Below are 15,824 nucleotides of genomic sequence, written 5' to 3' on the forward strand. Positions count from 1 at the left end.
CAAGCACAAGGTAAGTGGCTTTTTTATTTTATTTTCCCTATTCCGTCATGTGTCAACTTTCACCCCGTCCCCACCCGACCTGTCCCTGCCTCACCGCTCCACCGCTCTTACCTGTGTTAGACACGCCTGACTATGATTCTGTACCAGCACAGTGCTGAAGTTGCACAGGGTAAACAGTTTTGACCAAGCCATAAAAAGATTCCAAATTAGCAAATACATTTTGGAAGTCACAAATGAAGTTGCCCCTTTCAAAATGGTGATTTACTAAGGCTGCCCATCATGACAAAATGTAAGCATGGCTTGGAAATGGGAAATGAGGTACAACTTTGCCCTTCCAGTTGCACTGATATACTATGGCTTCTCACTCCGTGGCGGACAGCCACATATTGGGATGCACCATGCTTTGCAACCAAACTAGCCATATATATACAGGCCACAGAGAACGGGAATCTGACTTGGTGGTGAGAGGAATTATTTTTCTTATGGGGAGTTTTCTATAGACCCAAAGTTATCAGAGCGCTTTACATGAGCACCAGTTGCGTTAAATACTAACATATTCATGTTATTCTGTTAGCCACAGGGAGATTAAGTGATTTCCTCAGAATCAAAGGATGTTGAGCATCCCTGCGGAGACTCTAACCTGGTTCCCCAGTTTTGAGGTTGACCGCCCTAGCCGTTAGACCACATCCTTTGTCCAAGTTTAGTGGGACCACTAAACCACTCTAGCCAAACCCACAGTTGATATTCACCACAAATGTACTCCACCCTGTAGGTAAACAGGAAACGTTTGTCCCTATATATTTCCAGATCATTTAAATCCAAACATTTAGATGTATTGAAAGGGAGAAACCTGTGGATGTAGTTGAGCATTTTATGATGACTCAGGTTAATATGTTGAATAAGCACACAGGGAGCTTCAGATCAAGGCAATTGTTTTGTTTAGGAATATTTGAACAAAACCGAAAAATGTCTGTTCTTAAGAGTATTGCTGATTGGCGCATACAATGGGGTATTTTTGGTAACTTTCATTGGAAATATACTGTGGAAATGACATTCAAATGTCCTTTGCAAAGTGGGGTATTGAGTGCCAGCCATATCAGTCATGACCTGTGACTAATGAAAGCATTGCAGTGGCTACTGTAGAAAAGCTCTAAATGGAAAATAAACCGCACTGCCAACTCCCTCTGAAAATTATCTACAAATGTTATAGCATTACATCTGCTCAGTGAATGTCCATATGATATGCCCATGCAAACAGATCATGCAATACATGAAGGACATTTTATCAAGTAACCGCACAGTGCAAAATACTAGCAAAACACCTCTACGAAGAATCTATGATTTAAAGATTCATAAATTGGTACATGGCCATAAAAGGGAGTTGGAAATAGTGTTGTAGTGTGGAGCAGGTTTGCTGCTTGCATGAACTTTCCTATGATTTTAAGGCCACACGTGGTTTCCTGTGAATGTGAATTGCGGGTGTGCAGCTGTTAGGGCGTGTTTGTATGTACAAGGTTTTCATTTGTTTCCTTGTTTTCTGTAGCACGGACTCCACCCGCCCAGGATTCAGAGTACTGTACAATGCACTATAATATTATGAACAGAGTAAACCTATGGTGAAATAATCGAAGAGTGCCATGTATAGCGTTTGCAATATTGCGAGTAAGAGAAGCATTGAGTGGAAAACAATTTCAGAGCGCTGTACAAAAGCATTTGTAAAATTAAGATGAAGAGAAGAATTTACTGAAATAAATTCAGAGCTCTGTACAAATGCATATTAGGGTGGAAAGAAGGATTTACTAAAAAACTAAATAAGAGCATTGTACAAGGTGTTATATTAACAGAGGTAGAGGAAGGACAGAAGTGAAACAATTAGGACATTAGCATACAGGAAGTATTCAGTTTTTGCTTTGAGCATAAGACATGGACAGACATGTACAGAAAGATTAATTACAGCAAAATGTGTGATTTGTTTGTTAATTTCAGGATAATCGTTGGTTACTATCAAACCATGAGATAAGTAAATAAGTACAGTTATACAGAGAATAGTTGCTGCCCCTAGTATGAACCATCTAACCAGAGAGATGGTAGCAAGACCTAGTGCAGTGCAGCAGAGGGGAAAACAAAGTAAGTAGTGAAGAAGAGGTAGTTGGTTTAGACGTATGAGAGTAGCATATGTATATCATGAAGTAGCATATGTATGTCAAGAAGAAGAAGTAAGACATGGTTGGTAGAACAAATTAAGCACAGGTACTGCAGGAAACAGAAACAAAGGTGAATATTCAGGTACATGAAATAGTTTCATAATTACCCTGTTTTAAAGCAGAGAAAAGTGGGGCATCTCTGATGTGTACTGGAAGATTAATGCAAATTGTAGTAGCATTGCCCAAGAAGGATCCGCGTGAGGATTACTTCTCAAAATTTGGTGTACAGATAGACCTACTGTTTTTGAACTACAGGATTCGTCAAGATCCAGACATGGATAGCGCAAATTGTGTGAGCGTTGTAGTGGAAGGTTTTATGGGCAAGGCAAGTAGTTATCATATCACACCTACTTAAAATAGGTGAACTTTGGAAGCGCTGGGCGGATTACAGGGGATTAGATTTGGAACCCCTCTCAGAATAGAATCCATATGTCTTGCTGTATCTTTCCCCGTTTGTCTGGGGGTGGCATGTAACACACGAGCGTTGGTGACAGGGTGTAGGTTGGGCATGTCTCATGGCGAGAGTATAGCTGCGGTTTGGATCATACCTGCGGATGGTGTTGGACTGAGTGTGCGATGGGGTTTGGGGTGGTGGAGGGGGTTTGGGGGGGTTTGTTCAATGGGGTTGTATTTTATATGCATGGCCCTTATGTATTCCACTTTTGTTATTATATGGAAAAATGGTCAAAGTCAAGATGTGGTAAATTGATGCTACGGATGTCTCTGGGGTACAGAGCTGCGCTGATTGTACAATTGACTAATAAAATTTGTTCCCAAAAAAAAAATAGGTGAATTTTTATGTTAAACAGGAGCTGGGGTGATATCTTTTTTTTTGTACTGCTTATGACAGAATGTGGACCAGCCCTAAGTCGGTATCAAGATGGGAAATTTCCAGAACTGTTACTATTAATTTTAAGTCATATAGAGAGTATATGCTTTATGTGTTCTAGTTTCTTTAGTTAAAATCTTGCTATGGTGCTAGTCTTTTTTTCCCAGCCGGCTGTCAATCACAAATCACAAATATAAATGATGGCAGCAAAATAGCTATTCAAGTGCGATCGGACAAGAGGGCACGGAAGTACAAGTCCAAGATCAGTGAATGATCTGGTCAGCCATTCCAAGAATGGTGTAGGGGTTTACCTCACCGTTACCACCCCCAAAATATAGTTTGAAAGATCTGGCCTTATGACACACTTTAGCACTGTTTTAATTGGCAAAAATGTCCTATGTCACAGCGCCAACTTTCATTCATCCACTAATTATATAATGGGAACACTTTTCTTTTTCAGTGCTATAGTCCCACACAGAGAGGTCTTGTGATCCTTCTTGTTGTGCCAAAATCATACATCTTTCAAAGAGGACGCTCTTCTTTGTATGTGTAAATATTTAGGAATGTACTTTGGATGAGTGATGCTTTTTAAAGGAGTTCTTCTGCAATGATTGTTTGCAAACATGTGTGAACCATGGTACCTTAGAGGGTTTCATGTCTGTAAAATGTGTCAAATCATTGATAGTTGCTATGTCCCATTGAGAGGGGATACTGGGGCTCACCATGTAGAAACCAATAAAACAGATGGTGCCAGTTTCTTCATAAGCATACATTGTGCTACCTGGGTAATTAAATGTAACACATTTTGTTGTGCCAATTTCCACACTACCCTTATCACACAATTATTGGTAACACAGAATTTGGGCCATTATCTTATTACAGTACATTAAAGTGTAGGTTGAAAAAGGCCAAGGGTGGTAGATTAGGCCTTATATATAGGGACACTTTCAAAGCCTCTTTTGAGCCATTGGAGACGATTTCAAAGTGTTAAGCATTGGCTTTTAAAATATATTTGACCAACCACTACTCTTTCAATGGGGCTCTTATTTATAGATCCCCCGGGTCCCGGAGCAGTTTTTGTGGATAACAGTCAGCTGCTAGACATAAAAATGAACTCTTCAGACTTCACCATTCTAGGTGATTTTAATCTCCATCTTGAGAGCCTCCTAGACAGGGGTGCAGTCTTTTTTCTGACTTTATGGAAAGTGGGGAGCTTGTACAACTTATAAATGCTCCCACACATGCGGCAGGCCACACTCTAGATGGTATTTCTTCTGACAATCCTTAACTTATAGTCAGGTCCATCCTCCCACTGGCATGGTCAGACCATTGTGTGGTTATGTTTTCACGTATTATGGAAAGGCAAGCACCTACTCGTGTTTCCCAAATATCTATTCTGTAAGTCGACCCTGGCGTAAAATTACCTCTGAAGCTTTTAATCACCTGTTAGTCGATTGGATTACCTTCAATCTCAATTGGTTGGCCCCATTTAAGACTATTAAGAATAGGTGGATTTCTTGGACCGAGCCCTGGTTTGATGACGCTCTTAGGAGCCTAAAATAAGACTTGAAAGAAAATGGTGGTTACAGTATGACAACATTGAGAAAAAGTCTTATAACATGGCCCCTCAGATTTATAATGTGGCAGTTTCTAATGCTAAATCTAGTTACTTTACAGCTAAAATATAGGCCTCCTTAAATGTCTCTAAAGAGCTTTTTGTGAAAGTACGCATGTTGAGTAAACTGGCTGAACCTAATAATACTGAAATTTAATCAATGTTTTTGCAATTCTCTGGCGCATTATTTCCTGCGCAAAGTTGAATTGGTCTATAACTCTTTTGTAACTAGCCACCCAAGAGAGGTACATTGTGAGGAAACTGCCTTTACACCCTCAGCAGGGAAGACTTCCTTTTCTAACACCCCATCCAAGTATACCCCATAAGGGAAGATCATAACACTCCCTCTGAAGCTGCAAAGCAGGCCACTGATCAATCGGAAAGCTACTCTAGTCCGAATGAGTTTAGCCCTCTTGATGAAGGTGCTATTCAGGCCCTTCTAATCCAAACTAAATCTGGTTCACCATTGGACCCTTTCCCCCTAAATTCCTTCATCTAGTACCTGACATCACAGCAAATTATCTTAAGGACATCTTTAATAAGATGTTCTTGGGAGGCCACTTTCCCAAGAAGTGGAAAAGGGCTTCAATTCTGCCCCTTCTAAAAATCCTAACCTTGATGTCGGTGACCCAAACAACTACAGGCCAATCTCTCTGCTTCCTCTCGCCACAAAAGTAGTGGAGAAGACCCTAAAACTCTGAACTATTCTCATTCATTTAGAACAATATTCTTCTCAATGCTACTCAATATGGCTTTACAAGTCAGCACAGCACCAAGACAGCTCTGATCACGGTGTCCGAGGAAATCAAGCAAACCATCTATAAGGGTGGTAGGGCTGCGTTGATTTTATTACATCTATCCACAGCCTTTGATATGGTCAACCATAGCCTTCTTATCGACTGTCTTTCGGCCCTTGGGATTAGGGGTAAGGCACTTAGTCTTTTTTCATCTTTCCTTTCAGACAGGGAGCAGTTTGTGGAGCTTAACGGTTTTAGGTCCAGGGCCTTCTCGCTTCCCTGTGGGGTTCCTCAGGGATCATCTCTGAGCCATACGCTCTTCAATCTTTATATCACACCATTAGCCAAGCTTATAGAGGTATTTGGCTTTACAGTGGTATCTTACGCAGACGATACACAAATTGTAATATCGCTGGCCAGTGACTTGGAGGGCACGGCTCTCAGATTTCAAGACTGAATGCAAAAAATTGGTAACTGGACATCAGACAACTGTCTTAAATTGAATTCTGGAAAGACAAAGATTCTCTTGTTCAGGAAGGATACCTCCTTTTGGTCATCAAATTGGTGGCCTTCGGAGATGGGTGAACTTCCCATCCCGGTGAGGAAGGTAAAAAATCTGGGAGTCTACTTTGATGATAAGCTCTCTTTTGAGGGCCAAATTAATTATATAACATCATCCTGGTTTCTAACATTAAAAATTCTCAGGAAAGTCGTACCATTTATTCCCCTGGATTTGCGGAAAGCTGTCATCTCCGCTTTAATATTGTCAAAAATTGACTACAGCAGTGTGCTGTTTTTTAACATCCGGATCAAATTTTTAATTAAACTTCAGGTTCTTTAAAATAGAGCTGCCCAGCTTCTTCTCGGGATACTAAAACGTTATCTTCTGCAATAACTACATTTGCTTCCTATAAAAAAACGTATTCAATTTAAGTCCCTGTGTATAGCCTTTAAAGCACTGCACAGTCCCAATCCTGACTACTTCAAACACAAATTCCTCTGGTATGTTCCCTAAAGAAAATTTCAATCTACATTGGCCCTCAATCTTGTACTTCCCAAAGTCAAAGCAACAGCTAGACCTGTGAACTCCACACCAATTTCTCTCAAGGTGAAATCGGCTCTTCTCTTTTTCCATAAATCTTTAAAAACCTGGCTGTTCAACAATTAATACCCCACTTCTATTTCTATCTCTCTTTTCTCTTTAGTCAGAGTTATGGTGCCTAAACTCCTTTGGGTAGTAGTGCGCAGTATGAATTGCATTTTCATTCCATTTCATTTTCATTTCAAGTCCTACAGGAAATGATTGTCCTCTACTTAGTTGTTTGAGAGGAACTGCTTATTAAAGTTAATTTAATTAATTGTTCATTTAAGGACGGCAGCTATGTGAACATGTGAATATGTACAAATAGCCACATGGCAGATGGTCAGGGGTTTGAAAATGGCAACTGGCTGGTATTGGTCGAAGTGGGACCTGCTGATGCACGTATTATCAAAAGAAACCCGCAGACTTGGTGATCTTATAACAAGGCAAATAAGTGGCTGAAGTAATCTGTAAGAACCAAAGATAGCCCAAGAAAATGTGATGTGAATACAATTCTATAATCAAACAACAGGAGAGAGAGGGTGAAACTCACACTCTTAATCCCCCTAGGGCATTTATAAGTAAACAACAAAAGAGCGTAACTAACTACTAAAGAGCCAGCAGCATAAAATCACAAGAAATTGTAAAAAGAACCCTCACTCACCAACCTAGATGGTGACATGCTTCATATTTGGGTTCCCACCAGATAGGCCGAGTGCCTCCCTGGTGTGCTACAACGCCTGTTTACAGCGGAGCGGGTTATTTTGTGTGTAGTGAAGGAGTGCAATAATAGTGAGTGCAAACAAAAAGGAATGGGATTTAAAAATGCTGTGACTATATCCAAAAATCTTTATTGGTGGATAATCCGACAAGAATAAAAGAAGGTATATAACTCTGAATAAATTATACCAGTTATATCCTACAGTGAGAATAAAATAATGATGGTCAACATGTTTCTGCCTCTCTAGAATATTCACCAGGCATTCATCAGGACCAATCCACCCGGCGGGGTGCACACACTAAGGCGCACCCTAACCGTTGGTGGGAACGAAAAGATCGCAATAACTCACGGTTTTATGGACAGGTCTTCAGGATTTCTGAAAACTGTGTGTTTGTGAAGCAAAAATTGGCCTCACTACATAGGTCCAAGGGGTGGGGGGCGCTCACTTGTAGTCACACATTCCTCAAAGTGGCGCGCACGCGGTAAACGTACTGCTCCCTTCACAAGGACCTCGACGATTATTGCACTCCTTCACTACACACAAAATAACCCGCTCCGCTGTAAACAGGCGTTGTAGCACACCAGGGAGGCACTCGGCCTCTCTGGTGGGAACCCAATAATGAAGCATGTCATCAACTAGGTTGGTGAGTGAGGGTTCTTTTTACAATTTTATGTGATTTTATGCTACTGGCTCTTTATTAGTTAGTCACGCTCTTTTGTTGTTTACTTATATTTGTGAATACAATTCTAACATATTGTTGCTCTGAAGTATTCACAAACATGATGTCTGTATGAGGGACAAGAGCACATCTCTTTTGTAGAAACTGTTCCTTGGTTTGTTGATAACCTATCACAAAGCCTTTCAGTAGTCAATCGTCTTTGGATTGTATAGAGCATTGGGTGCCATGAAATCCTTGATTCTTAGCGATCTAAACACAAAGACATAGTCCAGCGTACTACATTTAGTGCAGGCACATATCACATCACTGACAGCCTTGCCCATTCTGAATCTGCCTGAAGCTAAGTTATGATTGGAGCTTCGCTTATCTCGAGATTCCTTATTTGTTATACCTGAAGTGCTGTCCATGCATCACAGCTAATCCTGAGTTTAGGATATACTAGGGGATCCAAACACATGAGTACTGAAACTCAAGGGTGGATTGTGAATGAGAATTAACAGCAGACTTTTTGGTTGAGGAATTGGTGAGTGCACCCATTGACATTTCCTCCGATCAGAACTGTAGCTGTTTGACTGAACTTTCTATACTGAAGAGGGTCCACTCCATGTAATATTAAGAAGCGTCTAGCAGTAAAGTGCTTTCTTGTGTTAGCTGAAGGCTATAAATGTATTTTAAAACTAATTGTAACCCCCTTTAATTCTAGTTTCAATTAGAAATGGAATTGTTTTGTCACATTATTTTTCACATCACTTGTCTGTAGAAATGACAGGTACGTGACGGGTTTATTTCTGAGCAAATGTCCAAACCTAAATCATTTACACTAATTTAGCTTTATTGGATTTTTGTCACCAGATTCTAAATCATTTAAAATATGCGAGTGATGGACCCTACAGTATCCTTTCATGTTGTCTTTTTTGCTCTATACAGGTCATCTGAGGGGTACTGTGTTGCCTTCTCGTTTTTATGTGACTGTAACCTTTGACAAAAAAGGATGTCAACATATTTACAGTTCATTGTAAAAGCCATGCCACTAGAAGATAGTTTAATCCTTTTTGCTTGTCCCCACTAAATAAAAATGTTGTAGTTTTCCAAATTATATGTTCTTAGTTTCATTATTTGTCCGTTGTTTATCTTTGTTTCAGTCTCTTCTAGTTCAATTGAGAACATGGGGGCAGATTTACAAGCCCCTTGCGCCACTTTTGCGTCACTTTTAACATGGGAAAAGTGACGCAAAAGTGGCGCACGGGGCTTGTAAATATGCCCCATGGTCTCTTGAGGTCAGCGCCCCTCCAAGTGAACTGTAAAACATGCTGCATATATGCTCTAAAAGATTATATAAATATGCACATACCTTTCCAACATACTGGTAATCCGATCCTGTATATTCCTCCAGCAAAAAGAACTGGTTCCACATCCAACCTCGCTTTTGGCGATGAAGCAGTTTCCCGTCACTTTCAGAGACATACCCAAGAACGTCTTTCACCTGATAATCAGTAGTCCTCCTGAACCGAGTCTCTGTGTGGCAAGGACTTGGCTGATTTACCCAGAACAACCACAGAAAAAATTGATGCAGGATCATAGTTCTTAATGGTTGGCAAGTCATTGCAGCATCAGCATTTGTATTGTTTTATTCACGATTAGCCCGATGGCAGCATTTAGCAAAAAGTGATGCTCGAGACTTCTTTCCAGTGGCTCATCTTTGAGGCAAGCTGGTCCCAAATCTAAAACAAAAATAAAGAAAGTGACGTCAGATTTGCAAACAGTGCATATTATTGAATATAATCTAAAATGTGTGCTGTTCCTTTAATAGTAAATATCGTCTTGAATCTTTAAAAGACAATATAACCAAAAATAAATATATTCAAGGTAGATAATGTATTCCTCAAACTTCTTCTCAAGCATTGCCTGCCGGAAAATGTGAGATTAATGTAGTCATAATGCTGTCATTTTCATCTCAACCATTCACACTTAAACCAACAGTACATTAGTCATATTTTTTTTTTTTTTTACATCTGAAGCAATTTCGTATAGCTAACACAATTGAATCGGCTGCTTTGCCAGAAAAGGCCCGAAGTGACAATTATACATAATTAGTTAAAGGTTAGCATATGTAACTAACTTCGCGAAACCATTTTGTGGAATTGTTACTAAGAACGTATGTCATATGTCATTGTTAAAATATTTCACCAAAGAATTTATGTAATATAAATATCCAAAGTAAAGATCTGCCACTCTGTAAATTATTTTGATGCTAATGATCATTCTTAGGGAACTTCCTAAAAAGCTACATGCAGCAATGAGGCCACTTGTTTTATGTGTAAAATTGCAAATATTATCGTATGCGTATTATGACATTTTAATGAGCGGTTCTTGAGCAAGCTTATGTGTAATTTCAGAGCTGATGGGAAAGTCTTAATAATAGAGAGCCCACTGTTGATAATTTTCGGCCACATATATGCACGAGTTGAGCCCTTTCTTGGGATAAGACATCTCATCTGGTGGGAGGCAAGATGTAGCCAGTATATAAGTTGTGACATGTGTATGAGGGAAAACTAGGTGACCATGTTTGCCCACTGCCTATTCAAATGCTGAATCAAGGAAGTAAGGTGTCAGCTCTTTCTGAAAATGGAAAAGGTCTCACACGCTTATGTGGTGCTGGTCATGTGGTTATTGTATTGTATTGTTTTGTATTGTAATTGCATTTATATAGCGCTTACTACCCCGGACGAGGCATTGAAGCTCTTTTTCACTTTTTTACTCCGGGACCCCTAAAGGATTAGTGTTGAATTAGTATAGTGAAATATGAAAGTAGTGTAAGTGGTGGATAAGTTAGTCAGTTATTTGGATTCAGAAGGATAGCAGAAGGATAGAAGAGGAAAAAAGGTCTGTATTATATAGCGCTTGTTACTCCTGATAGGGTGTTGAAGCGTTTTTTTTGGGCGAGTATCCATGTTTTTGACATGTAGAAAGAAACGCCTGTTCTTTTAATTGGTGGTTAGCCTGTAGCTTCAAAGCTCCAACATCCAACATGAGCTGTCTGGTTAGATCCTGGGGAACATTTTATGTTTTAGAACGCAGGAAGGGAGGCAGCAAGGTTAAGACCTTTTCCTTTTATGTTTCTTGCAAGTCTGTATGAATGAAGAGACTGCCCACTATTGTGGCATTTCAGCTTTGGCTCCCCATCAGTGCAGATATATTTTTATGTTACTTCCTTTCGATGCTCCAGACCGTTTGGAGGGTTTCTTTTTACAAATGTCATGTTTTCCTCCAATTTTCCTCTCATTTGAGGAACATGCTACACTGTGGGCATCATGCCTGACTAGTGTAGTAGGGCTTTTACCAGTTAAGCAAACAAAGTTAGGTTTGAAAAAAGTGGGGAAACAATTGATTTGTTTCTCGTTGCTTATTATGCCAGTGTACTGAGCCCCATATGTGCAGTTGTAAGCATGACTCAGTGCATTATGTGCTCAGTACCAACATTTCTGAGTGAGATGAAAGCAGCAAGCTTGAGTTCCTGAAGGGCTCTGCAAACCTCATCATCCTTGCAAGGTTGAGGAATCGAAGAGCAATCGATTCCATGTTATTAACAACTGAAATTTACAGTGTGAAGGCTTGACAAAAGCAGTGGCAGCAAGATCAATATTTTACAAAAAATATATTATCACTATTGCTATTAGTTTATTTTGGATATGGAAAAGTCCTCGTGTACAACACAACTCAGGCCAAAATACCGGACATTAAGTTAATAGCCACCCTGATGTTGTAGTGTCAATATCCAAGACAGGAACTGCTCTACAAAAACCAATAGCTCAAAGTGAGTGCTACTGTACTAACAGAATGCTGACAGTAAATGGTCATAATTCAAATATTATGGTGTTGGTATTCAGAAAGATTCCTAAATAAAAACTCGTCCTATCAGATAGCCTTTTAGATGTTCATATGACACATTAAAATACGGCCCTAAGGATTGGTACTCCTTTATCCTGCAGTCAGCACATCTAAAGGTTAAAATGACCACTGAATAATTATAGCCTTGGTTCCCTTTTAAAGAAGGGTGAGAGGTGTTTCGTGCAAAGCCTGAATAACAGCGTAGATGGACAAACCCAGGGATATGGCTATGTACATTGCAGAAATATTGGGCTATAGGCTTCATTAAATGTTATTCCTCAAATAAAATAAATTCTTGAAAATTCAAATTACATTTCAGTATAGGTAATGTATGCGCCGGTGATCAAGGGGTAGCTTTGTCAGTGAAATTTGGGGGGGTGAATCTGAAATTTACCATCTAAAAACGCAGTGGGCTGCAGGAGAGAGAGTTGAGATGACCCAGGTTCGGAAGGGACTGTTTCCATGAGGGACAGAGTAAGTATTCATTTGTATTAGGTGGGCCACTGCCTAGAGTGGCGCAGTGGGCAAAAACGTCGGGTTGGAATGCTACCCCTAGCAATTGCCATCAGGTAGACTATTTGCAATCATCCATCCCCTCGACTTTTGATGTTTGATTGCCAGTAGTATGACTGGAAACTTAAGGCTGCCACAGATTTCCAAGCCTCCTACTTCTAATGTTTATGAGTTCCAAAAAGTAGTAAATGTGCACCCATTCAAGGAGTACTGCTGTGGGTGCAGATTTACTACTTTTTTGGTAAACCGATTGTTCTTCCTCTCTGCATGGTTACGCACAAACCTTTTGCCTTCAACCATCCTGTCTTCTTATCCCATTTTTTATGGCTTTTAGGACTCTGGGTCCTTGAGCAAAAGAAGTTGGCTCTGGAGAAAAGGATATTGGCTCATGAGCTACGTGGTCAGAGAGGTGGACATCAGTGCCAAACAAGTTGAGTCCAGCAATAATAGTGTCATCGTACCTACAGTGTCCACTGGATGCAAGAGGGTACACATTCTTAAGGATCTGGTGACCAACTTTCTTGTGGGGGATGACATAGATAAATGGTTTGAAGCCTACATGGTTGGCCCGGAGATGCACTGAATCCCTGAAGACGATAGGAATGACAGTCTTTGGAAGCACAAACCTAGTGAGGGGAGAGATGCCCTGCTGGCCCTAGTTAAAGGGGACTAGGTGAGGTACACCCCATGAAGAACACCCTTATCCTATATTAGGAACTTACCCCTTAGTGGTATAGGCAGAGATTTAGAGACAGTCAAACGTTGCCCCAGCAGTCCTGAGTGGATTATGTGGAGTTATTTTGCAAGGCCCTCGATGGTTGGGTGAAGGGCAGTGATATGAAGGATTACCAAGTGCTATACAATTCATTTTCCTGGGAGCACATGTTCAGTTTACAGAGCTATACCAAAACCCTGTGGATAGTAAACTCCCTGGCTCCATGAAGCTTGCTAAGAGGCGGACCACTTGCTCAGCACCAGAGTCCACAAGTAGTTACCTGGGAGTAACCCTAAGAAGGGTGGTTCATGTTCCCCCGAGCATAGTAAAGGGGATGTCCAGGGAGACACAGATAAGCCCCAGGGTAAGGTGGGGGAAAAGGTTTCCATGCCCCTTCTGAGAAACACAGAGGAGGTTCTAGTGGACAGTGGCCCAGGGCGCCCCATTTCCAATCCTGCTGCTTTGAGTGTTTGCAATTAGGACACAAGCAAGGGGACTCTGTCCTAAGAAACCACCCACTGGTTGGAATTCTACAGGGGTGGCCAATGTAGCCTTAGGGGGAAGTAGTCCTCAAGGGCAGGTGGTGGAACAAGACCTAGTCTCCCTTCACTGGGAGATAGAGGAAAGGTTTTGTGATCCCTGGGGGTGGGAGTCATTGCTTCCACCAGGTCATGGTGAATGGTATCCCTGTCACTGCTCTGAAGGATACTGATGCCAGCAAGACCATGGTAGTGGAAAAGCTGGTTTTCCTAGACCAGTACATCAGACTGGTGTGCAGTGTAACACAGGCCAAGGGTAGGACTTTTGCCGCCCCATGGCTCTGGTATCCCTGGAATGGGGTAGGGAGGTGACCCAAAGGAGAGCCATAGTTAGTCCTCAGGTGTCCATTGACTACACTCTGGGAAATTAATTGCCATCGGTATTGAAAGAGCTAGGAGGGGCGGCTGCCCAGGGCGCCCTAAAAGCTCAGGGTTCTTTGGACACCACTCACAAACGGAGGGTACAGAGGCCCAGATGGAAGGGTAGGGGGAGCAAAGGCTCAGCCCTGACTCTTGATCAGCCATAGTGTTTAGAACCCCTGTACAGGAGTACCAGTCCCAGGGTGCCGTCCCTGAAGTGGTGGGAAGGAAGTGAAACAAGAGTGCCTAACACCCAAGGCAGTTGCCCCTTACTCAGAGGTTGGAGAACGCTTACTCTTGATGCTGCCAGCTGTCAGTGGACTCTGTTGGTTGACTCCCATTATGGGCAGAGTTTTCCTTGGTTTGGGTAAAGTATTCTGATCCATGGGGTGGAATGGGCCACATTACTGTAATGGCAATTATGGTAATGTCTGCCTACTGGGATGTATCTGTGAGCAAGTTAAGGTTAGATGGGGTTTGCAAGTCAGGAAAAGGGTTCCCAATGGGTCAGGACAGTGCCTCAGGAGATTGTTGATAGAGGGATCAATCTAAGTTTAGAAGGGCATATAAGTGGCAAGGACCTCTGCGGTAGAAGACCATTTCCACATTCTATTGTCTAAAGAGGGTAGCCTATCAAGTTATTGATTAGTCTATCCTGGGTTTAGGCGGAAGGGGTGTCATTTTGAATGCAACCCTCTCTGAATGGACACCCTAAAATGCTTTGCCTTTACCCCTCCTGTTTTCTGACCCCACTTTTGTGTTAAACGTTTTTAGGATATTCATTGCTCGCTCCCAACGACAGTGCCACTAGTGAGAAGTAAATCAGTAGCCATAAAAAACTTAACATGGCCTGGATTCTTATTTTAGATGGAGCTACATTACAGTCTATTAAATCAAACATAAGAGGTGCTTGTACTGCCCACATACGGAACTCAAGTATTTAAAAGTGCACGCAAGTGATAATAAAGAAAAAGGAGGTCCTCATAAATAAACTTTTTGTCTAAGATCACACAATTTGGTCAAGGAGGAAAGCCATCATTGATTGCAGGTTATCTGGTTTCACATTTCGAAATTCAGCCACCGGAGGGATATCGCTGTCTCTCTCCGCCTCTCTCTATCTCTTCTCTCTCTCATGCATTTGCATCAAAGGTCACTGTTTTGTCTTGCGTTCTTGCCTCACAACAAGAAAAACTAGCACAGAGATAGCAAACCCAAATCAGGTCCCCCGTACTCATCTACCAAGCTAAGAGAGCATTTATTTGAGGGAAGTCACACCTCAAACACCCCCCCTGAAGCATGTGACATTATGGTGTGCTGATTTAGGGCCTCAGAATCTGCAGCAAGAAGCAGTATGCTAGTGAATTCTTTGTGAACTTAAAAAGGTATCTCTTCTACAGGGCAAGATATTTTCCTTCTCTATAATGTCCTATTTTAAATGTGAGTAAACCTTCTATGTGCTTTTCTAGTAATAGTCCAAATGGTGGTTCAACTTCTCTCTTTTTGGAAGGATAGCATGTGCATCAAAAAGAACAATGGAGCATAGAACATTTTCTGAGATTATGACTATTTGAGGCAGAGTGGTTCAGGAGTTAGTAGAAAGTGATTGTTTTTAATAGGCTCACTGCTCTTATGTAATTCATGATGACAACATTTTATTGGAAGATGGACCTTGTCTATCTGCCTATGGTGTTTCCTAGTTCCTTTGTTCTTTGAAATTCTGAAATGATTTAAATTGCTAGGTCCTGAGACGTGCTAATCAGGCCTCATCCACTACATATCCTTTGAAAAAATGTTTTACTCAGCCTTGTTAACATTGAACTAGTTTGACAAATACTGACATAGCGTCAGGTCACAAGGGTGACATTGAGAGTTGTAATGCAACAACAAGCAGCACATTATATTTTACCAGTGTTAGTATAGATCTCTAAACGTGCCGTTCTGA

General features: G+C 41.1%; 1 protein-coding gene across 1 annotated transcript in view; it reads right to left on the minus strand.

Moving 5' to 3' along the window:
* The window catches only part of LOC146822832 (cadherin-10-like), a 919,004-nt gene that overhangs the window by 651,136 nt on the left and 252,044 nt on the right, over positions 1-15,824 (minus strand). Inside the window, exon 2 of the mRNA XM_085607023.1 lies at positions 9,219-9,588. Coding sequence (XP_085463149.1) covers positions 9,219-9,470 — 252 coding nt within the window. The 5' untranslated portion in view covers positions 9,471-9,588. The remainder of the gene's footprint in view (positions 1-9,218; positions 9,589-15,824) is intronic.

Source organism: Triturus cristatus, chromosome 5_2 (assembly GCF_964204655.1).
Source record: "Triturus cristatus chromosome 5_2, aTriCri1.1, whole genome shotgun sequence".
Lineage (NCBI taxonomy): Eukaryota > Metazoa > Chordata > Amphibia > Caudata > Salamandridae > Triturus > Triturus cristatus.